The sequence below is a fragment of the Balaenoptera acutorostrata genome, chromosome 1 (genome assembly GCF_949987535.1).
Source record: "Balaenoptera acutorostrata chromosome 1, mBalAcu1.1, whole genome shotgun sequence".
Classification (NCBI taxonomy): Eukaryota; Metazoa; Chordata; class Mammalia; order Artiodactyla; family Balaenopteridae; genus Balaenoptera; species Balaenoptera acutorostrata.
In genome coordinates, this window is record NC_080064.1 from 60,944,303 (window position 1) to 60,967,974 (window position 23,672).

The 23,672-nt window shown below is 35.1% G+C and overlaps 1 protein-coding gene across 1 annotated transcript in view; it reads left to right on the forward strand.

Annotated features, from left to right (window-relative positions):
* LRRC7 (leucine rich repeat containing 7) overlaps positions 1 to 23,672 on the forward strand; it is a 508,378-nt gene that overhangs the window by 406,352 nt on the left and 78,354 nt on the right. The window contains exons 18-21 of the mRNA XM_057529769.1: positions 3,749 to 3,949; positions 10,752 to 10,863; positions 11,076 to 11,256; positions 12,928 to 14,608. Of these exons, the coding sequence (XP_057385752.1) occupies positions 3,749 to 3,949; positions 10,752 to 10,863; positions 11,076 to 11,256; positions 12,928 to 14,608 (2,175 nt within the window). The remainder of the gene's footprint in view (positions 1 to 3,748; positions 3,950 to 10,751; positions 10,864 to 11,075; positions 11,257 to 12,927; positions 14,609 to 23,672) is intronic.

The window sequence follows — 23,672 nt, forward strand, 5'->3', positions numbered from 1 at the left end:
AATAGAGAGGCAAAACAATCTGTAAAAGTGTATAAAATATGCTTTTAGAGAGCTTATGAACATAACAGAATTATAAAATACTATGCTTTCATATTTTTAGTTATAAAATATTATGTTAACTTCATGTCTTAAAAATTGAAATTATCTTACTTAACTCAATAAAATTCACACTTTAGATTTACGCTATTTCTTCCACAAGATTGTACAAATATATGCTGCACCTATACCAGAGAATAGCTCTGAGCCAGGTAACACTTGTGAAGCATAAGCTTTGGAGTTAGACCTGAGGCTGAATATGGACACTGATTCCTGTAGCTGTATGACCTTCGAGTAACTTACACCATCTGAGCCCCTGTTTTCCTTCTGTAAAGTGGTAGCAGATGCTACAATGGGTTGTGAAATTTAAATGAGATTTAATTATAATTAATTATAGCTTTTAATTAATATTATTAATTATAACTATTTATTTGTAAATAAATCATATGGTAAATAATAAAATAAGTATTGTTTACTATATAAATAACTAATAATAATTAGTTTTATATATTCCTATAAAACACTTTGCATGGTGCCTATCGCATGGCAGATAATGAGTAAATGATAGTTCTTGCTGCATACAACCTGAAAAAAATCCAGTTACAGGTATTATGGTTAGACATATATATAATAAATCTAGATTGCCAAAAGACTCCAGATTTAAAAAATACATAAGAATCTGATATTAGAAATAGTATCTAATCTCGGCATAGAAATTATACATTTTCAAGGGACTCCACATTTATTATCTCATTCGAGCTCTAGATTAACCCAAGATATTATCATTCCCATTTTACATGAGTAGAAACTGGACAGAAAGATTGTGGCTGATAGCTAGTTGGGGGTAAATCTGTGGCTTTAATTTAGGTCTTCTGACTCTAAGTCCAGTAAATTCTGCTAGTAGACTAGTAAATGGGAACCAAGTAGCTTATAGTATAGGTGGAACAAATCCAGGTTTTATGAGACCTGAAGCTTCCACAATTTGGAGAGGAGCCTCTTTAAGGAAAAGAATATAAAATAACCATGTAAATACATAAGTAGGGCCCCTCACAAGGCTTTGGAAAGAGCCCATGCAGGTGACCCTAAAGCTTAAGCTTCACTAGCTTAATGGCAAATCCACCTTTATTTCTACATTTAAATATTTTTACAGAGATAAAGTACCCAAATATATTCTGGTGATGTGACCAAAATATAACATTAACTTGCTTATAAAATAACCAGAAAATATCGGTACCATGGCCATTAGCAAATAGTCCTCTGTGTCAGAAGAGACACAGCATCTACGAAAATTAGATTACATTACTCAATGATGTATTTAATTCAGTTAAGAAGGAACACATCCCAGGGGGCTTCCCTGGTGGTGCAGTGGTTAAGAATCCGCCTGCCAATGCAGGGGACATGGGTTCGAGCCCTGGTCCAGGAAGATCCCACATGCCGCGGAGCAACTAAGCCCGTGTGCCACAACTACTGGGCCTGTGCTCTAGAGCCCGCGAGCCACAACTACTGAAGCCCGCGCACCTAGAGCCCGTGCTCTACCACGAGAGAAGCCACCACAATGAGAAGCCCGCACACCGCAGCGAAGAGTAGCCCCGGCTCACAGCAACTAGAGAAAGCTCATGTGCAGCAACCAAGGCCCAACACAGCGAAAAATAAATAAATAAATTTATAAAAATAAAAAAAGAACATGTCCCATTTTTTGCCTTTGATTCAATTTAGAAGTGTAGTTTTAATATTGAGGATTGTTTAAGGTGTGTAGAATTTTAATTTAAGGACCTATTTGAAAGTTATTTTTCATTCATATTAAAAATTAAAAGATGTTCTTAATTGGCATAATAGTCACACCATTCTACAATTTACATTTTTTAAATGTAGTTTTTTGACTTTTAAGTCCTTTGATATCAAGGACTTTTAAACAAGTTCAGCAAGATAATTTTTAAACTTAGATCAAATTTGTGATTAATATTTCTAATACCAATTTAAACAGCAGATCCAAGAATGCACTCATCCCAATGGACTTTGTCTAGCATGGCTATCATTCTTTTTATGTTTATTTAAGAATGCATTATAAAGTACCCTGAGATATACTTGTATTACACTCTAACAACTTATACTTTTGCTTTTTGGTAAAGTCTGACTTTTTTTCTTGGGTTATATTTTTGTAGCTTTGTTTCTATATATTATTGACTTCATCCTACTTGTTTCAGCGTATTAAAGATTAAATTACATTTCAATGAGATTTACACTAACAAGTTTATCTGGTTTTTCACCAGCTTTCCAAACATTTATTGGAAAAATAATTTTGTAACTTTAGTTCTGAAAGGAATGTTAAAAATCATCTAGTGAAGTCCAATCCCAGTATTTGACCTGGGCAGTGAGCCACAGGAAGATGAAATACTAGAATAACAAAGTTGGTGGATTTGCTAAAACTGCAGATGAGCAAAAGTGTTTGAATTCATATTTATAATCCTCAGATCTATACCACTATCATAGTTTCTTACATCCCATGTGTTACATAGGTGTGGAGGGGGTGGGTATGTGTGTGCCCCACCCTCTTTCTCTTTTTATCTCTCATTCCCCTCTTTCTTCTTCCTTTCAGCTTCTCTTCCACCTCTGCCCTCCCCCAACGCACCCTCACACACACTTTCCCCAACACATACTCACCACAATCACATAAATCATTCCATTTTGTAAAGTTGGTTCTACTCAGATTCAAAAAGACATGACAATTGGAATAAACCAAGCCAAGTAAATATGCCCCTTATTTTTCCTCCCACTGCATTTTAATCAGCCTGGATAATTTGTATCTATTCCATTTTAAGTATATTTTAAGTACTCTGAAGGTGGGATAGTCTGTATGGAATGTCTCATATTTTCTCTCTCTGAATTAAATGTGAAGAATAATAATTAATATATATAGTCCCTAAAGTCAGATTGATACACCAAAAATGAATTCAAGAATAGAAATAAGTCTCTGGATAAGTATAAGTCAAAATTTACATATTTACTTAGAATATCCTAGACAATGTTCTCAATTTTTTATTTCTCTTTATTGTAAGGTGTAACCTATAAAGCATGTTACTTTATTATGGTAAAAACTAAATATAAAAGCCTCCTTGAAGGATTTTTTTTTTTTTAGTTATTAACAAGAATTAGCTACCCCACCTTTTGATGTAACATGCTAATTAACACAGAGCTGGTGCATATTTGATGGCAGATACTGTCAACTCCCCATTTTTTAATACATGAGAACTCTACTTGTAAATCTTTTGGGGTCTCCTCCCATCACCTGCATTGATATTCCAAGGATATTTTTAATGTCAAAATGATTATTTTTAAATAATTAAGATAGGTAAGGGAACAGCCTCTAAAGTATAAAAGCAGCTGATAGTAACTTGATTAAATTTTTCAGAGATTACCAATCACTTAAGTGTTTGACCTACTGCTATTTCAACCATCTATAACGTAGACCTAAACATAAGATATAATCCAAAAATTGTTTTTAATCTAGAAAGGTGGCCAGGGGTGGGGAGAAGTCCCAGGAGGCAGAATGTGAAAAGAACACTGTGTCTTCTACTCTACAACACAGTTTTTCAGCCAGCTCAGCACTCACTATATTGCATTTGGTTATACTACTGCACATAAAATGGAGTAGTTTTGTGAACATGCTTGCTGAAGGTATTTTTATGTTAAATTTCTTTTTACAAACTTCTAGGTTGAAATAAACCTAAAACGATATCCAACTCCTTACCCAGAGGATTTAAAGAATATGGTAAAATCTGTTCAAAATCTGGTGGGTAAGCCAAGCCATGGAGTGCGTGTTGAGAATTCAAATCCAACTGCTAACACGGAGCAAACTGTGAAAGAAAAATACGAACACAAGTGGCCTGTAGCCCCAAAGGAGATTACAGTGGAGGTATTTCAAGGTTATTGGTAATTGCCAGTGTGGTTTGGATTTTTTGGAATTACTAAATGATATGTTTTTTTTAACTGAACAGATCTTCCTTGATAAGTGCATTTTTTCCTAATATATAAATGAGTCTCTCTGCTCTTCCAAACTATGAGGGTTGCATTTAATAAATGCACCTTCATGGCCTAAAATCATTAATACAGCTCCAAAAGTTCCAATACACACAGAAGGAATAATTCGCTCACCCAGCTAGGCCTGGCCAGTAAGTGCATTAAATCATTTTCATGATATTCCTTTGACTACCCCAAACTTTTATTGTAGGAGTCATTAGAAAAACCTAAATGAAGTTTTTTTTTATTATTATTATTCTGCAAATCTCAGTAAAATTCTTGATCAGATTTAGAGCCAATTTTTTAAAGTGTTTTTGTGTTTGGGTTACACCCTTTATAGAAAACACTACTATATAAAAAGGGGCAATAACTTTGAAATTTAGCTTTATGGAATCTAATATGAAGCTTAGTTCCTGTCTTTTAGAATGAATTAGATATTCATCCTTATCAATTTGTGTGGTCTGAAAAGAATTCAACTACATTTATGCCACCTCTGTACTATTTCATCTACTCTTCAACTAATTTGGTTATCATCTTTTTATCTTCATTAGAAACATAATTGATATGAGTACATCTAGAAGTTCCTATACCTCCTGCTCAAAAATCTAGGTTGACAAAACTCTTTTACAAATCTGCATTCAAAGCATCAGTTTTTTGCACTGATTAAACACCAACTGTATATTTAGCACTGTGCTAGACACTGTGAGAGAGAGAAAAGAAATATGAAATGTGTGAATAGTCCCCAAATAATTTAGAGCCTAGCCAGGTAAACTTAACACAGATGAAGCGATTAGAGAACGTATTATATAAAACATGATAACATCGTTGGTTGTGTGATGCAGAATATAATACTCTAAGAAATTGGAGTGATAAGCAATCACTGCCAATCCCTTTAAAAGTTATGTGAAATGCTTAAGGTTGAACTGCATGTTAAAGATTAGGTGATTCTTTTAAAGTCAAAAAGAGAAGAAGGCATTCTAGGCAAAGAGAAAAGAAAGCTTAAGCAAAAATAAGCATGGTGTGCATATCTGCCAGTGGAAGTACAAGCCTGACCCAAAAGAGAGGAATATAGCTGGATATCTAGGGAAGAAAATTTAAGTAAATATTTATTTTCATTGCTTTTTTCATTTTGTTTATAAAACCCACATTATTGTACTTTTTCATCTCTAAAACATTACAGATATACTATAGCAAAGCAACATACTTTTCTTTTATCTCTAAGATACTGCAATAATATAAAAAGGAGGAAAACTAACATTTAGTGGGTACACCCTAAATACACATACACTTTATATTTAGATCTCATGTCATCACAGTTTAACATCAAAATAACTGTAAGGTCATGATAACCCATAAACTGAATAACTACTGCAAAATACGTAGATCCTAAAATTGCTTAATACAGGGATGGGAGAGATGAGACAAAGAAAAGATGACTTTGGTCATGAATTTAATAATATCCCAATAGTGGAAAAAAATCTTGAAATTGTCCCACAAGCACTTCAAACTTAACAAATCCAAATTAATTTTAATGTTTCATCCTCAAACTTGCTTCTGCTTCAGTATAATTGGTCTTGATCTCAGCTGGCACCATTATCTCCCGGTTCACTCAAGCTAGAAATTTGGGAGGTATCTTGATTTCTTTTTCCTTTTTTCTCCCCACTCCCTGCCCCTTCCAATCACCAACTCCTATACGTATTCATCTAAGTGTATCTCCTCTATCTCTTCAGATCCTCAACTCTGTCCTGCATTTCTGTAAAAACTGTCAATTTCTTGGCTTACCTTGTCCCAAGCCCCCTCATTGCCTTGCTAATGATCTTTTCGAAACACACATCTAATCTTGCCCTCCTTAAAAAAAACACTATAGTGACTTTGTATTGTCTATCTAAGCTTCTTAATTCGCTAAAGTAGCCAAGCTAAATAAGATTGAAGCTCAACTTTCAGCTTTATATTTATTTCTATGATTCACCCCACTCTTTCTTAGTTTTCTTCATCTACTAGCCTTTTCCTCTTGAATAGAAATTTCACTGATAATATCAATATTTTTTCTAAAATTGAGATTTTAGATCCTCTGTCCCCAACTTTTAGCCATCCTAGGGCGAGGAGATGTCCCTTTCTGTATCATCCTCCCTTCTCAAATTACTGCATCCAAATTAAGGGGCCCTAATTCTATTCTACTTCCAGATATAATAAATACAAATAACGAAGTGTCTAGCTGATCAGTGTATACTATGCATTTTTATTATATGTTTTACCTGTGCCTGCCATTTTTGGGTCATCATTATTTAGATCATACTACCAAGAAAGTGGAAGAGGATGTCACACACTGTATGACATATTTATCCATGTTGTTAAATATGGAAAACCAAGAAAATACACACAGAGGTAGGCAGAAGCAAAAGCAGAAAACAGAAAGAAGAAGCAAGGTAAATAGGTTACAAATGCAGCAGAGAAAGAGGGAAAAGGAAAGATATATCATTTATTGATCACTTTCTATTTGCAACCCTATGCCAAGAGTTTTAACATAGAGAATATGGCCAAGAGAGCCATAAAAACAAGGAGGTCAGAGAGATATGAAGGTTCTCCTCTGCCCCCATTTTCCTTCATACATGCCTTGTGGAGATTACCTTTGTTTTTCCCCCAGTATCTTTGTCCGTTTGGATGGCTATAACAGAAAACCATAGACTGGGTGACTTAGAAACAGTTTTTAAGGAGCCAGATTTTATTTATATGTAAAAATGAAAGCCTATGAGACTTAAAATCAAAATTTCAAAGGCTCAAAAGTATCAGGGGTTAATATACAGTGATAGCCAAGAAATACCTAACAGTTCCAATTATTATTGTTAGGTCTGAACAACTTAGTAAATATTTATGCCCCACTTAGGGGTTATTTGAAAAACAATACACATAAATTGAAAGAGAAAATAATAGTTTTAGTTCATTCTTAAATAACCAAAACTACTTACTCATGGAATGTGTGCACCTGTTGGACACCACCTACCTTCTCCAACCTTGGAATCATATTGGGTACTACAACTCTAATTTCTGTTTCACATTGACTTTCGAGTGGCACTTGATTATTTTTTATCACAGCAACCACCAAAAACCCAGATTCACAAAGACTATTAATCAAAAGAAGTGTGCAATCTAATGTTGAAACTGAGAGCTACCTCAAGGTAGCAGTTCTCACAGTATCTGACTGATGTCAAGTATTGCTTTTTTCCCCTCAAATATTTAAAATAACCCATGTGTCCCTGTGAATTAGCAACAGCACTGTGAGTGCCTCAAGAGCACAGTTTTCAGAACAGGGGAAAGGACTTGAGTCTAGAAGACATGAATTCAAAGTTTGACTCCATCTTGTTACCAATTGTATGACCTTGACAAGTCACTGAAACCTTTCTGAGCCTTGGTTTCTTATCTTTAAAAATACAGATAATAATAACAGTCTTTCAGAGTTTTTGTGGAGGTGAAATCAGATGAAACAAATATTTATAACAGTTCTGAGCACAGTTCATGGCACAGAGGAAAGCTGCAGTAAATGACCATTCCTTTCCCGTCCACAAGAGAGGGACACCCTGCCACGTTCTCCTTTAATACTTCTGTGAGTCACTAGCTTGCATTAACCACTTTCATAAAGGAATGCACTTTTCCATTTGTTAGGAGACTCAGTCCAATTTCTCTCTGTAGAGGAATCACATCTTTCTCCAGGAAAAAGAGAATAGTCAATTACCCTTGAAAGTTTCCTTAAATGCTTTTATTAATGCTTTTATTTATTTTGACTCGAAAGCTCAGGCATAAGCTTTTTTTCCCCTTTTGACTTCTACCTTAGGCTTTAGGCTCCCTTTCACTACAGCAGTATCAGCCAAGATTTAGTTTGACCAGTGGAAGGGCAATGGGGTTAAAAAAAAATTAAAAAGATTTTACCTTTTCTTTCCCTTCATTCTCTGTCCCCTCACCAGAAAAAAATATGGCTCAATTTACTTATAATGGGACCTCCATTAAGTTTGATTCCCTACTAGTAACTTCCACTGTCTTCACCCATAGAAGTAGTCCCAAAAGCTTCACCCACTTTTCCAACATGAACTTGATTCTTCCAGCTATTTATATAAGATTTTATAGAGGCAAAGCCAATTATTAATTTCCTTTGTTGGATAGTTAACTTTGTTATGTGAAGCCCATTTGAGAAGTGAGCTTTTCTTAGGATAGACAATATAGCATATACAGTATCCCATAGAAGACCTTCAAGAAGAACAGATTCCAGTTCAAATCCCAGCTCTACCACCTATTAAGATTGTGACTTGGAATTATTAGCTTACCTCTCTGAACTTCCATTTCTTTACTTGTAAAACAAAGATGATAATAATAAACAACTTAAAATAATAAATAACCATAAAAATAGGATTATCATTTAAATAATCAACAGGGATAAAATAAAGTGTTTAGCATAGTAACACAATAGTAGACAGGTAAAAGATTCTTCTTAACTGGTGACCACCATCATCATCATCATCATTATTTTGCTCATAAAGATAAGAGAGTCTAACTGGGTCGGTGTAAATCCATTACTCTTGCTTCAGTAGTAGTCCTCTACCTAGGTGAAGGGCCACAGAATTCTAGAGAAGAGATGCAAGTTCATGATTGGCTGATATCATTCTTCCCAGTCATGAGGGCTCTTTTTTGATTCAAAATAGAAATTCTTGAGCAGGGCCAGAGACTAGAATTTAAGTCAAACTATAGCTGCCATGCAGAGCTCCAGTCACAATTGTGAGATACAAGTGTAAATGTTTGATCTATACATAAAAGATAACTTGAGTACCAAATGTGTAAGGCATAAGGGGAAAAAAAAGTAGTGAAACCCTTAACTATATTTACATTTCTGTGCTTATACAACAATTTTGTTTATTTGTTTGTTTTTGACTAAAACAAAATGCTTATACTTCTATATTAAAATGTCATAAGTAAGATCCAGAGAGTTACAGCGACTTGCTTGAGGTAACCTGATTAATAAGTGGTAAAACAGGAATAAAACAGAAATATGCCACTTTGTAACTGAAAAATTTTTGTAAGTCTTAACATATTTTATGCCTTTCATAGTACCATTTCTCAAGCTTGCATCTGCTTCTACTTATAAATGTCTCTAAAGATGTGTGAAGGTTTTTACTCTCTATTCTCTCAACTCAAAACTTTATCCAAAGTTTCTTATGCTAAACTTTTGAAATAATTTTCAAAATCCATGAAAACACAGATTTTCCTATTCATCTCCAGAATTTCCATCAGTCCCATTCTCTTTTCCGTTCCTCTTCAAATATATACAATACTGCATGTTAAGTCTCTAATATGCTCAAGCTGAGCTAACCAGGAGGCAGCAATGTAAGGGATAATCATCGGACTAGAGCCCAAAGGAATCCTACCTCCATGCTGGATCTTTGTCTACTTATCTATGTAAGCCTGGGCCTCACTGAGTCTCAGAATCCACCTCTAGGAAATGAAAGGATTGAACTAGATGATATTCCAGTCTTCTTCCACTGAATTTTTTTTTTTTTTTAAGTGTCAGATATACCCAGGCTTGCGGTGGTGGGCGGGGATAGGCAAAATGTATAGTAAGAGTTTCTATCTGATTTTACCAACCAATTAGTTATAAGGCAGGAACCATTTCATTATTATATTTTGTCCTCAAGTACATTCTTTCTCCAATTTAACAAAATACTTTTAAATGTATTACATTAATGTTCAAACAAACAAGTACTAACGAATGAAAAAACTGAAAATTCTTCTTTGAATTCAAATTGAGTTTAAGGGGAAAAAACAGAAAGATAACTGCTGTGCATAAATTTATATCACTACTTACTCATGAGCATAAACAAGCCATTTTTATATCTAGGAAGGAAGTGAGAATTTTGCTTTTCCTAATGTCCTCCCACTACCTGGTTAACTGGGAATAATAATTTGAATTACAGAAGTTTAAAATTCATCATTTTTTAAAAATATGTTTATTTGTCATAACGTTAAATTCTTATACCAATGTTGCTCATTATACTGAGTGAAAGGATGTAGTGTGAAGATTTAGAAGGCTAGATTGATCATGAGAAAACTAGAAACTTTAGGAAGAAGGCATGGTAAAACTGAGAAGATCACTTGGGAAACAGTAGGAATTAAGAGGGAGATTGGCAGTAAAAGCAGTATTTATAGGGCCCAATTGTGCGTTAACTTAGTTAATATTTGAAAAAAAAAACTAGTTGGTCAGTGATATATCCCTCTTAGAACTCTTAAAAGAGTTCACCCCTTAGAACTCTTACATGTTTATATGTTATAGATTATGCATTGTATTACTTATATATGACATTATAATTCAGTCCTGTTATGAGTTATATCTATCTCCCTAACTAGACTGTAAACTCCCACAGGGCATGGGTGACATTTTGTCTTTCTTTGGAAACTCCACAGTTCTTTGCACAGTGCCAGGCATATAAACAGCTTTCAAAAAATGTCTGATGAATAAATGGACTCATTTAAATTAGAAAAACAAAACATTTTAGTGCTTACGTCAGAGATACGTATGATTCACTTCTCCTAGTGCGCCACGGTGAATTAAATTCTGGAGTCCCATCTTGTATCTGAGCCAAATGAAGATATTGCCATCTTGGTTAACCAATGTTTAAATGTTTACTTTCCTTGTCCTGTATTATTATATCTCTCAGGATTCTTTTGTTCATCCAGCTAATGAAATGAGGATTGGGGAACTTCACCCTTCATTAGCTGAGACCCCTCTGTACCCACCCAAACTTGTTCTGCTAGGGAAGGACAAAAAAGGTAACATTGTGAACCTGATGTGGAAAATATGCCACAAATGCATGTGCATGATGAATCACCAGTTGTAAATTATGATACACCATAGTCTATAGAAATATTTTATAAATATGTATCTCTAACATTCATTGGTATGCTGTTTTTCATACTTGCCTTTCTGTGTTTATACTTGTCAATGTTCACAGCATTATAATATTTTCCCGTTTACATTTCAGAATCAACCGATGAGTCTGAAGTTGACAAAACTCACTGTCTGAATAACAGTGTTTCCTCAGGCACTTACTCAGACTACTCGCCTTCCCAGGCTTCCTCAGGATCCTCTAACACCCGGGTTAAAGTGGGGTCCTTGCAGACAACAGCTAAAGAGGCAGTACATAATTCTTTGTGGGGTAACAGGTGTGTTTAGAATTCCCTCTTTTCTGTCCCCAAATGCTTATTTTCAGCAACATTTTTAAAAAATGGAATCTTCTTAATTTTGGAATTGTATTCAGCACATGAGTGGCATAGAAGACAGAGGGGCAGGTAAGCAAATGTAGTCCCCCTGGGATTTCCAAGAGTGGATAAATCCATTTTACACAGCAATACCATTGTTTACGCGAGTGAGGGTAGGATATTAACAGGTTGAGATGATAGAACCAAAAAAATTTTTAATCAAAAATTGTGTTTGCCTCAGTACATAATTGTGACACATTTGGGCATTCACCATCCAAAATGGTGCTATGAATTAAAGAAAGATGCATGGAAAGCACTAATGTGACAAGTACAGAGTAAACATTCAATAAATTTTTCATCAGCATCTTCATCATCATTATTTTATCACCACCTGGAAAAGTTAGAATGTAAGTAAAAATATTTAATCCTTCCAAAATGGCTCCTACTCTGTATTACTTCCATTTTACAGCTATATTAAAATCAAAAGCCATGGAGGTCAATAAAGTGACTCAATGAAGTAGCATTTACCCAGTGCTGATTCCCTTGTTTTGTAACATGTTGCTGTGTTTCACAGTACAAATAGCAAATAAAAATTGTCATATGATATAGGTAGTCAATGACTTTCACTTAGATTTTACTGATAATGTCAATACTGTTAACAATATATTCTTTGGTAATTGATGAATAACTATTTCTACTCATTGATGCCCATGATAAAAATCTTAACTCTTTCAGTTTGTAAATTATTTGTTATACAAGCTGAGACTGATTTAGGTACTTTTGGAAGATGCCTTCTAAATGTACTTTTTTTCAATTAGCAAAAGCACTTAAAAGTCTTTAATAAAAGATATATAATTCAATATCATTAGTGTGCAAACGGTTTAGAATAAACTTAGAAAAATGAGCATCTTGTAGAGATACTGTGGTCTCCAGAATAAACATGCCAATGACCAGAACTCATAATTTAATTTAACTTAATTTAATTTAATTTAATTTACATTCTAGAAAAAGATATGTGAATGCATTCACTAGACAATGGATTTAATGTCTTCCAATACCTGGCCCTCAAATACGTTATTTGAAGATAACTTGGGTTCATTAGATATAAGAAGCATTGATAAGAAATGTACTCTCAACTAATAGTTTGGAAATGTACTGAATCAGAAATTCCAGAGATGGGGACCAGGAATCAGGTAGTTCTAATTATCAGACAGGTTTCAGGACCATTACTTAAAATATCTATATTTCTTTCATTCACTCGTTTATTCATTCATTCATTCATTCAACAAATATGTACTTAGTACCTACTATGTGCCAAGCACTATGCTAGGCCTGAAGAGAAAAAAACCTCTGCCCTCATGAGTTTACATTCTAGCAGAGGACACAAGACATATAATAGGTAAGTAAACTGTGTATATTAGAAAGTAATGATAACTGAGAAGAAATAAAAGTTAGAGCAGGGTAAAGGGGTGACTTTTTTTGGACATGGAATAATAATGCTATCGTAATCATAACTGAGGTGTGGATGAGTGATCAGTTGAACAAAGAATGGTGGTATTCTTGCCTGCTTGTTCCTTCTGGCAAAGACTCAGATCTTCCTCGTTTTCATGTTTCTTCTTCCCATTGTGTTCACAGGATTGCACAATCTTTCCCACAGCCTCTTGATGCAAAGCCATTGCTCAGCCAGCGGGAGGCTGTCCCCCCAGGGAATCTACCACAGCGTCCTGACCGGCTGCCATTGAGTGACACTTTCACTGACAACTGGACTGATGGCTCACATTATGATAACACAGGGTTTGTTGCAGAGGAAACCACAGGCGAGAATGCCAACAATAATCCTCTCCTGAGTTCAAAATCTAGAAGCACATCTTCTCATGGACGCAGGCCTTTGATTAGGCAGGATAGGATTGTTGGTGTTCCCCTGGAACTTGAGCAGTCTACACACAGACACACACCAGAAACAGAAGTGCCTCCTTCCAATCCTTGGCAGAATTGGACCAGAACCCCTAGTCCTTTTGAAGACAGGACTGCTTTCCCTTCCAAATTAGAGACAACCCCAACCACCAGCCCATTGCCTGAAAGGAAAGAACATATAAAAGAATCTGCTGAAATACCTAGTCCTTTTTCTCCAGGAGTACCGTGGGAGTATCATGATTCTAATCCCAACAGGAGTCTCAGTAATGTCTTTTCTCAAATCCACTGCCGCCCAGAATCTTCTAAAGGTGTTATTTCGATTAGCAAAAGCACAGAGAGGCTTTCCCCACTCATGAAAGACATCAAGTCCAATAAATTCAAGAAGTCACAGAGTATCGATGAGATTGACATTGGTACATACAAGGTTTATAATATACCATTAGAAAACTATGCTTCTGGGAGTGATCACTTAGGAAGTCACGAACGACCTGACAAAATGTTAGGACCAGAGCATTGTATGTCCAGTATGTCCCGAAGCCAGTCAGTCCCGATGCTGGATGACGAGATGCTCACTTATGGAAGTAGTAAAGGGCCACAACAACAAAAAGCTTCCATGACAAAAAAAGTCTATCAATTTGACCAAAGCTTCAATCCCCAAGGAGCAGTGGAAGTTAAAGCTGAAAAGAGGATACCGCCCCCGTTTCAACACAATGCTGAGTACGTGCAACAGCCGGGAAAAAACATCACCAAGGATTTGGTTAGTCCTAGAGCTTACAGAGGATACCCACCGATGGAGCAAATATTTTCATTTTCTCAGCCATCTGTTAATGAGGATGCTGTGGTAAATGCCCAGTTTGCAAGCCAAGGTGCCAGGCCAGGCTTCTTGAGAAGAGCTGACTCCCTGGCGAGTTCCACAGAAATGGCCATGTTTAGAAGGGTCAGTGAACCTCATGAGCTGCCTCCGAATGATAGGTACGGCAGACCTCCATATAGGGGAGGTCTGGATCGCCAAAGCAGCGTTTCAGTGACTGAGTCCCAGTTCCTGAAAAGGAATGGCAGGTATGAAGATGAACACCCTTCATATCAAGAAGTGAAAGCTCAGGCGGGAAGTTTTCCAGTTAAAAACCTTACCCAAAGGAGGCCATTGTCTGCAAGAAGCTACAGTACAGAGAGTTATGGTGCCTCCCAAACCAGGCCAGTTTCAGCTAGGCCTACTATGGCAGCTCTTTTGGAAAAAATACCATCTGACTATAACTTGGGTAACTATGGTGACAAGCCATCAGATAACAGTGATATAAAGACGAGGCCTACTCCTGTGAAGGGAGAGGAGAGCTGTGGTAAAATGCCTGCAGACTGGAGACAACAGCTGCTTAGACATATAGAAGCTAGAAGGTTAGACAGGGTATGTTTGGCATTTCTCTGTAAGAATATCCCTCCTGCCTTTAGTTTTACTTTATTGGCATTTCTAAGCACATGTAGTGAAGCATGAACTACATGAATGAATAGATGATCAGCATTTTATTTATCTTTATATTGTGGGGAAATTGATCATAATAGTTTTTCATGGATATTGTTTGATGCTCTTTGAGAGTTCATAATGTATAGGTGAATTATTTATCAAAACTATCCTAAATATGGTTAGTAAGAAAGAATTCGACTCTGTTATATGGGATAGTGCTTCAATTGCTTTCTAGCCATTAAGGCAAAATGCCTCTCCTAGGACACAAAACTGTTCTCTAGTGACCTAAAGAGTATGATTTTTATTGAATCTATAAAAAGTGAGTATTCTACCCCTTTCTGCACAGACTCACTTATATTAAAATCAGACCTAATTTGTTTATACAATTTGCATATAGTTACTGCTACGGGACTACTAAAGTTATTACTTCTAATGAGCAATAATCTTCTCAGCAAGAAACAGAAAAATAAAATAAGCAGAGATTGAATGCCCTCCTACACATTATTTTATTCAATGAAAATCCTGCCATTTAGAATGTTGCTTTTCATATAGAAAGAAATGGTTAAATTCAAAGCATACTACAGACAACAAAAATAGATGATGTCTTTATAAAGACTACAAACGTACAAATTAGTGTGTATATTGCAGCAAAAAAGGGGGGGGAAATTAATCCCAATGCAGTTAAAAATTGAATCGCAACAAATCACGAAATGCATAGCAATTGAGGAGAGCAAAAAAAAAAAATTTGTATAAGGCCTAGAATTACTTTTTGTTGTTGTTTGTATCTCTCTAAGAGAAGTCCGCATTTTCTAGAACTATGATCAATTGACCATCACCATTGAGTGTATTGATACTTTGCGGCTTTGGTGTAGAGGGCTTTGTGTACTCTGCATTGACCTTAGAATCTTAAAAGTCCTTTTTGTGAAAATAGGGCCTTTTGTTCTCGTTTTCTAGATTTAAATGCTCAGTGTAAATGGGGGGTCTGGGTAATAATATACCATTAGAATGTTTCACTCAATAGTTTTATTTGGGGTCCTGCTAAAAGCACAGGTCGCTGCATTTATTATATATTTTCTTAATGCTGAATTTTATGTTTTCAGGTGTACTCTTTTAAAATAATTATATTGTTTGTCGGTCGTGTCTACATGACAAGAAAACGATTATTTATAGGGAAAGAGTGAACTAATAAATGTGGGTGCGGGTGTTTTAGTTTCTCAGTGTGGAAACTGGTTCTGCCTTGCAAAATATTTCATCAGAATGTCTGTTTCAAATAGGTGTGCTCAGTCCCATTGAAGGGAGCTTCATCAAAGCCTCATGACTGGCTGTCAGTGGGAGACACCTGGTCGGTTGTCACCATGCCTTACCTCAAGTTATACCCTCCATGTAGACAGATAACTTGGAGGGCGAAAATATTTGGGGCCAAATAAAACAGTACAGTTTGGGAACTCTGGCCTCGTGTAGACACGACCATACGTAACAGGGTAAGATGAACTAGCCAAGAAAGGTTATAAGAAGCTTTTTGGAGCATATATACAATGACTAGTAATTTGAGGCAACAGAGGACTGAGTGAAAACAAAGCATGAAAAAGAAAAGACAACATTTTAAGCACTTGGTACCATCATTTATTTACTGGTTTCCCAAATAAATGGTTCCTTTCCTTTGATCAGAGCTACTGAAAAGTAGGTGACTCCTCTAGTTGGAGCAGGAATTTGGAGGGAGGAAAATAGGACTGGGGAAGGGGGATCTGGATGAGCAGAAGTCTGGAGGCCCTGCCTGTCCCAGATCCAGATAACTAAAAGTAAATTTGTATGTATTTTTCCATTACTGTGACAATACCTCCCTTTTTAATTAGCCTTCACATATCCTCTGTCTTTATAATTCCCTCAGTCTGTCTTTCATTTTTCAGAGCAATTTCAATGTATATTAATAGTTTCTCACTTAATTCCATGAAATTAAATTACCTTAGAGTATTGCTTCAGGCTATCAAATCCTGAAAGCTCTTCCTCTTTTCTCCAAGTAACTTTTCTTTTCCTCTCTAAATTGAGTTACTGAGCTATTCAGGCTGTATCTTACTTAAAACTTAAAACAAGATAAATTCAGGGTGCTGGAACACAGAGTTGTTATGTAAAAATGGTTCTGTACTGTTGTTCTTAACATTCTGCCCAAAGTCAGATTGCCCCAGACACAGTGTGCTTCCTTCCAGCAAAATTTAGTTGAGTGATTTGAACCCTGGAAATCAAATAGTTACACTAGAAACTGCAAGATCTTTGTCCATTCCTTATAAAAGAGAACTGCCTAGAAGCCTGGACATTGGATAAGCTTAAGTGTTCTACGTAATGTTGGTTAAAGATCTTGCTCGGTGTTGACCTTGGAGAGGCAGCTCCAAGTACTACCCTAGATTAAAGATGCTTGTTTTCTGCTTTGGTTTTATCTCAAGGCTCATGCTTCCACTATAGAGCCCCATTTGACTGAGAGAAATGAAAACATGAACCCGTGTGTCTAAGATTGCTACTCTTCCATAGGAGCTGAGAGAGCACTAGACTGGAGTCATTTTAACCCTTAAGGAGTCATTCAAGTGCTAGATTGAAATGTTCAGTGTCCTTTTCAGTTTTGGCATGGTGACAATGGAAAAAAATCTCTGGATGAAATAATCAGGGATCCATAACAAATATGATTAGTAGACAGCACACCATCAGGAGTACAATAGTCTTTCAGTTGATGGAATTCTGGTGCTAAAAGTCATTTCTTTGCAAATAATGCCCTCAGAATAGAATAGCTGCCTGCTGTTAATGTTCAATAATATTCAGTTTTAGAAAGTGTACTAAGTTAAATTCTGTAGATTTTTTTTTTCCAAATTAAGAGAATTACTTAAAAGGGCCAAATGCTGTCAATTATTACATGTCCATGATAGGTGGAAAGTAGAGATTGTACTGATGGAAACTATTTGATGCCAGGGTATACAAAATGTTTTAATTTTTAAATGAAGTTCTGTAGAAAAAAACAAACTACCTATCAGACACTTGGAATAACTTTAGATGCACCTACTGAAGGGTAGCTACAATGCAAATATCACTAGAATGTTCTATAGGTATTTAGGTATATCAGATAAATAGCATTAATAGTTCAAATCATAGTTCCTTTAGTTTCATTATGAAATTTTTCCAGTTTAAAATGTAATTTTTAAGAAACAACAAAAAAGTTAGAATATTTGGATTCACATACAAGTTGACTGGTTTAACTAAACTAATCAGCAAATTCAATCATCCACTGGTCAGAATGAATGATTTTTTTGACCAGCTCTTTTTTCTGAGTTGCCATAATTATGCCTATAGACAGAGAAATAAAAGCGACTGATTTTGGCTTTAACTTTTCAGTGTATTAGTTTTAAGGCAGAATTATAAGCTAAGCTAATTTGTATGTGCTAATCTCACAATGTGAAAGAGACCATGAGATTTGCAGCTGACAAAATTTGATTAAGACCTCGCTGTTTGAAATTTTTGAATTAATAGACCGCCACTGATGAACATTTGTCCAAAGTCACTACAATCATGATATATGAGATAGGTTTTATGCCTTTGAGTTAGCAGCAAATGTAAAACAAATGTTATCTTTGCTTTTTGTCTTTTCTGTAGTTTTGGATGGTACTCATTATGTGCATAACTAACACTGTTTACTGTTTGCTTCTGTCTGATCAAGTGCATGTTTAAAAAAGAAAGTTACTGTTTGCCTGCTTAAAGTTAAATGTTATAAATTTAAACATGTTCATGTAATAATCAGTTTGTTGAGCATGTGTTCACATCCTGTCACATGATTATTTCCTCTACTCAGAATGCTGCTTACAAACACAACACAGTTAACCTTGGCATGCTGCCCTATGGAGGTATTTCAGCAATGCATGCAGGCAGAAGCATGACTTTAAACTTGCAGACTAAGTCTAAATTTGATCTACAAGAACTACCTCTTCAGAAAGTAAGTATGGACTGCCCTACATGTGTCAGCATACCAAAGCCAGTTAATGTTGTTTGTTCACGTAATGTGTTTAGGCTGTACATACAGCCCTGCTTATAGACTCTCAGGAGTCCAAAAAGCGCAAGGGCAAACAATGTAGAGCCCAAACTCTTAGCTGCTAAATGAATATAGCTAGATTGATTATCAGGTTCCTGCTTAACAGCTTTGCTTTTTGGATTGAGCAGGTACATGGCTTTTTGTGTTGCTTTAGACTCGTTTTTTCTTATTATTCACTTTCTTTTTCTTTTATTCTTTGCTTCTCTTTCTTTTGTGTGTGTATATGTATGTATTGATATATACCTTTTTTTTTTTTTTTTTTACTGTTTTGGAGACCACCCTATATTCTCTTGCTGATGCATTCTGAGAACAGAACTAGAAATTATTACTGGATGGCACTGGCATAAAAACAGACACATAGATCAATGGAACACAATAGACAGCTGAGAAATAAACCCACACAGTTATGGCCAATTAATCTAAGTCTTAAATGTACCAATGAACTAGCTATAAATAAGGAATTCTCAGAAGAAAAGATTAAATAAATGCTGGTTGAGTACAAGACCTGACATTGAGAATGGATGTGAACTACAGTTTTAATCCTCATGAAGTGAAAGAAATAATAAAAATAAAATAACAAAACAAAGAGACACGCACACACACAAAAAGAAATTATTATTGGATTCAGTTGATTCCTTTGGAAAAGACATAAGAGTCCCAAATTAGAATGAAAATTAAGTGGTTGGCACTTCTAAATACTTTTTTAGCCCATTTTTTTTGTAGGAAATATTATGCAGAAGTAAAACATGAGAAACAAATTTGTAGCTTAGCTAGCAAATTTTTACTGATCCTGGGTTAATGGAAAAGTGGAAAGTTCACATGATTTTAAATGAAAATGTAGGCTTATTTGAAAGGCAATATACTGTAAGAGGAAACATTTCCATTGTCAAAGGACCGTTTCTGCTTGTTTTATTCAGGCAAAACAGAGAATACACATTTTACCTGTTTAAATTGACTAATGCACTCTTAGTTACATTTCGATGGAAACTAATGAGTGATTTTCACACAATATGTCATTATGACTACATTATTAATGTAGTCATTAACCTAGTAAGTTTTTACCAAAAAAAAGCAATGCAAAAGTAAGGATAACAAAGTGATGGTAGCCTCCAAACACTCTTCTCTTAATCAAATTAATGAACATATGGAGCAAACTCCCATCCCAGGAAAATGAGTGTTATAAGACCACAAACTCATGTTTTATTGTCAAATTAGCCTTAATAACAGCCCCTAACTCTGTATAGTTTGCTTCCTACTCTGAGGAGAGTAATAAAATTAAAGAGACATTTAAATTCACAGCTTTTTTATCACCCATGATCACTCTGGGGAAAAAAAAAAAGCTAACTTAATTGAGAACTTTTGAAAATTATTTTCCTTGTCCTCAGTCTCCTGTTACAGGACCAGTATTGTGTAGGTAACTCTCTCCAGGGAGAAAAATGACTGATTTATGGTGTTTACCTATGTCAGTGATAAAACACTCCCTCTCTGGCCAATTTCAAAGTAGTAACTTGACATCACTGAACTCAGAATTGGGACTGAGAATAGTCAGCCCTCATGAGCTAGTACAAGTCGGCTCCAGCACACTACCATCAGTGAGACCCTTTTCACTGGAGCCTCTAGTCTGTTCTTCATGTCCTCTTAGATGCCCAGGGCTTTCATCTTCTGCCCTAACAAAACCAGTGTTCAAAAAGGTCTTGAAACTTATTTGCGCTAAGGAACAGACGAGCTATCACAACTTAAATAGACACCTTTCCTGGAGGGCTTGGTAATTAAATAGAAATCAAACCCTTAAACTACAATCATAGAATTTCAAAATACAGTGAGCAGATTAGCGAGATCTTGGTATGAAAGAAGCTATTGTTTGAACCCCTTGAAATTATATCATATGGATAACCCCTTATTTTGCTTAGTTTTTGGCCCTATTTTCTCATCAATCTATAGGATAATATAGATACATTCAGTGTCTGAAAAATGGTAATACACTTGAAGCATTGTTTCTCAATGTATAAATTATTCTCCAGATATAAATTAGGTACCTCTGTGTTGCTATATTAATTTTCTGATGTTTTGGGGGGTACCCTATAGAATGGATTCATTAACTATTACTATAGCTCTAAGATGATCTGTAACAGAAATATTGCAGAGTTATATTTGGAAACATTGCAACCTTACTCAGTTGGGCACAGAGATGACCTAAAGGAATTCTTTTTGGAAACTACCTTAAATTGCAAACTAAGAATAATTCAAGTATAGAAAAGAATCTGAAAAAGAATATATATAATATATATACATATACATTTCAGTATATATATACACACACACATATATACAGAACTGAATCACTTTGCATACAACTGAAACTAACACAGTATTGTAAATCAAGTATACTTCAATATAAACAAATAAATAAATAAGCTGCCATCCAGGCCCCCCAAGAAAAGAGTAATTCAAGTATTGAAATAGTCTATCTCAAAATGAATTATCATCAATACTTTATTATACACACCAAAAAATAAATAAATAAAAGGGAGAAGAAAGAAAGCAAGGGATGGAAATAAACAGTCAGGGCAACTACTCCATTGCCCCCTAAAGATTTTATGGCCCAAATGATGAGTTTCAGCCCCGTAAACTGTAGACATTTAAGCATCTGGACAACTTTGCTACCTTGCTGCTAGTGCAGGAACATTATCAGGTGTGGTTACTGGATGTTTAATCACTTTCAAGACTACTCCATGCTCTACTTCCTTTCATGGATTCCAGTCTAAGTCTCTGCCCTTTTGCCTTTGTGCTCAGGTACATCTCTTCTGCAGAGCTTCTTAATTTGAAAATTTGTTTTGTTTTTCTGCCAAACTTTAGGGTCAACCTCTCTTAGGGTGCAGCCTTTCAGATTCTCCCTTCTTGGCTCCACTAACCGTTAATAGCCGGTCCTATGATTGAGGCTCAGTTTCCTGGAACCCTTCTCACCAGGAGAGGAGAGAGGCAAAAATTATTTTCCTTTGATTTACAAATACATAAAAACCTATTACAGCACTTTCATCTTGCCACTTAAGATAATAAAAATTAGTATCAGCTACTTAAGATATCATTACAGCCTCTAAATGATTGTTAGCCATGAGAATTGCACTAAAATATAGAGTAAGATCAAAATAAAAATATTTCAGTAAATAAAATTGACAAAAACTGTTCATTCTCCTGTGAAAATCCTGGAGCTATCTTTTTATTCATAAAATTCCTGAGTGATAACACTGGCTATCTCTAGTTAGGTACTGTGGTAAATGACTTTGGGGTGTCCTAGAAAGAATGAATGAAGTGTCCTAAGGAATCTAAATGAATGTTTTCACGTATTACCAGTTAAGAACTGGGTATGGAGTTGCAGCATACTTTTGTATAGGCGGTGCCCTCCCCAGGGAACATTCAGGGGCTGAAATCCAGACCCTTTCTCCACACTCTCTGCTGGCAAGACTTAACCTCTTGTAATTAGAAGAAAGGAGCATCTTTTTGTATTTTCTCTGTTACACTGACATTGTCTTCTTGCAAGTTATGTACCCAGAGAGGGCACCTTTTTGTGATTCCTACCTCCCCATCCCTCCATTATGGTAATTGACAAAAGGGCACTACCTGAGGTCCTGACTGAGCAAATTATTTGGTTTTCGGTTTGGATTTTTCTTTTTTTAGGCTACCAAAACATATCTAATAATTTTTTCTCAATTTTCTTTTAAACAAATTTGTAATAAACTACTTAAAAGATATAACTATTTTTGAATAAAGATTGAAGAACTCTGAACTTGAAGTATTTACAGAGCGAATATTTACTTGGATAAAAAGAAAAGACTCTCCCAGATTTTGCTATGTGTTTTGAATATTTCTATTTTTTCATATTTATTATATTCCAGGTCGAGTACTGTACATTTTTCATGGACTACAGGCTAAATATAGTCTTTCTGTATTATAGATAGTAAATTACATTTTCTATGGTAATTTTACAGAACCTGTTTTGATATTAACAGAATGCAAATAAAGAAAACCACAAAATTAGTTTAATAAATTTAATTTCCTTTAATATTTTCATCTTTTGATGCTTACTCTAATTTAATAAAAAATTTAATAGTATTTATAACCAGAACATCTAAGACATATGTCAGCTATTAAATTATTAATTATTAGTATTCTCTATCTACTTACTCATTCATTCATTTATTCATTTACTCATTTATCATTTATTCACTGCCTCTCCAAAAAGCATTTAAGACAACTTTCTATGACGTTATTGATGGTTCAATGTGCTTCTTTGGATGTGTCCTGTTGTAATTGAGCTTAGCTAATGTCTTGAAATTTTATGTTATCAAAGAGAAATATAATATTGTAAAATGTCAGTTCAAACTGTCATTTTTATTATCCAGATTAATGGTAGAAAAAATAAATATTTTGATAGGAGAAGAATAAAGACTAGGATTTATTGGAAATCTACTATGTACATAGTACCATGAGATACTTTAATTTTTTTTTTTTTTTTTTTTTGCACAACCCTCACAAAAACCCTGAATGGAATTATTTCTCACCATTGTATAGAAGAAGAAACTGAGACTCATGTGTTACATAAAAGAACTCAACTATATTTTCACTGTTTTACTGTTGTAACCCCTACACCTAGCATGGTAGTAGAATTTGAATCCGACTCTGCTTAGCACCCAAGTCCCTGCTATTTCTTGTATATGATGATGCCTTCTCAAATGTTTATAAAATCGGACATTTTCATAGACTGTAATTCATAATAGTTGATAAACTCTTTCATATACATGATTATATTATCTTCACAACAATCAGAAAAGTAGATATTATGGGACGGAGAAAAGAATACACAAGTAGAACATAATAACTAATCTAAAATATATCATGACCCAAATCATCCCCTATGTGCTACAGATACAGTGCTCTCTTATT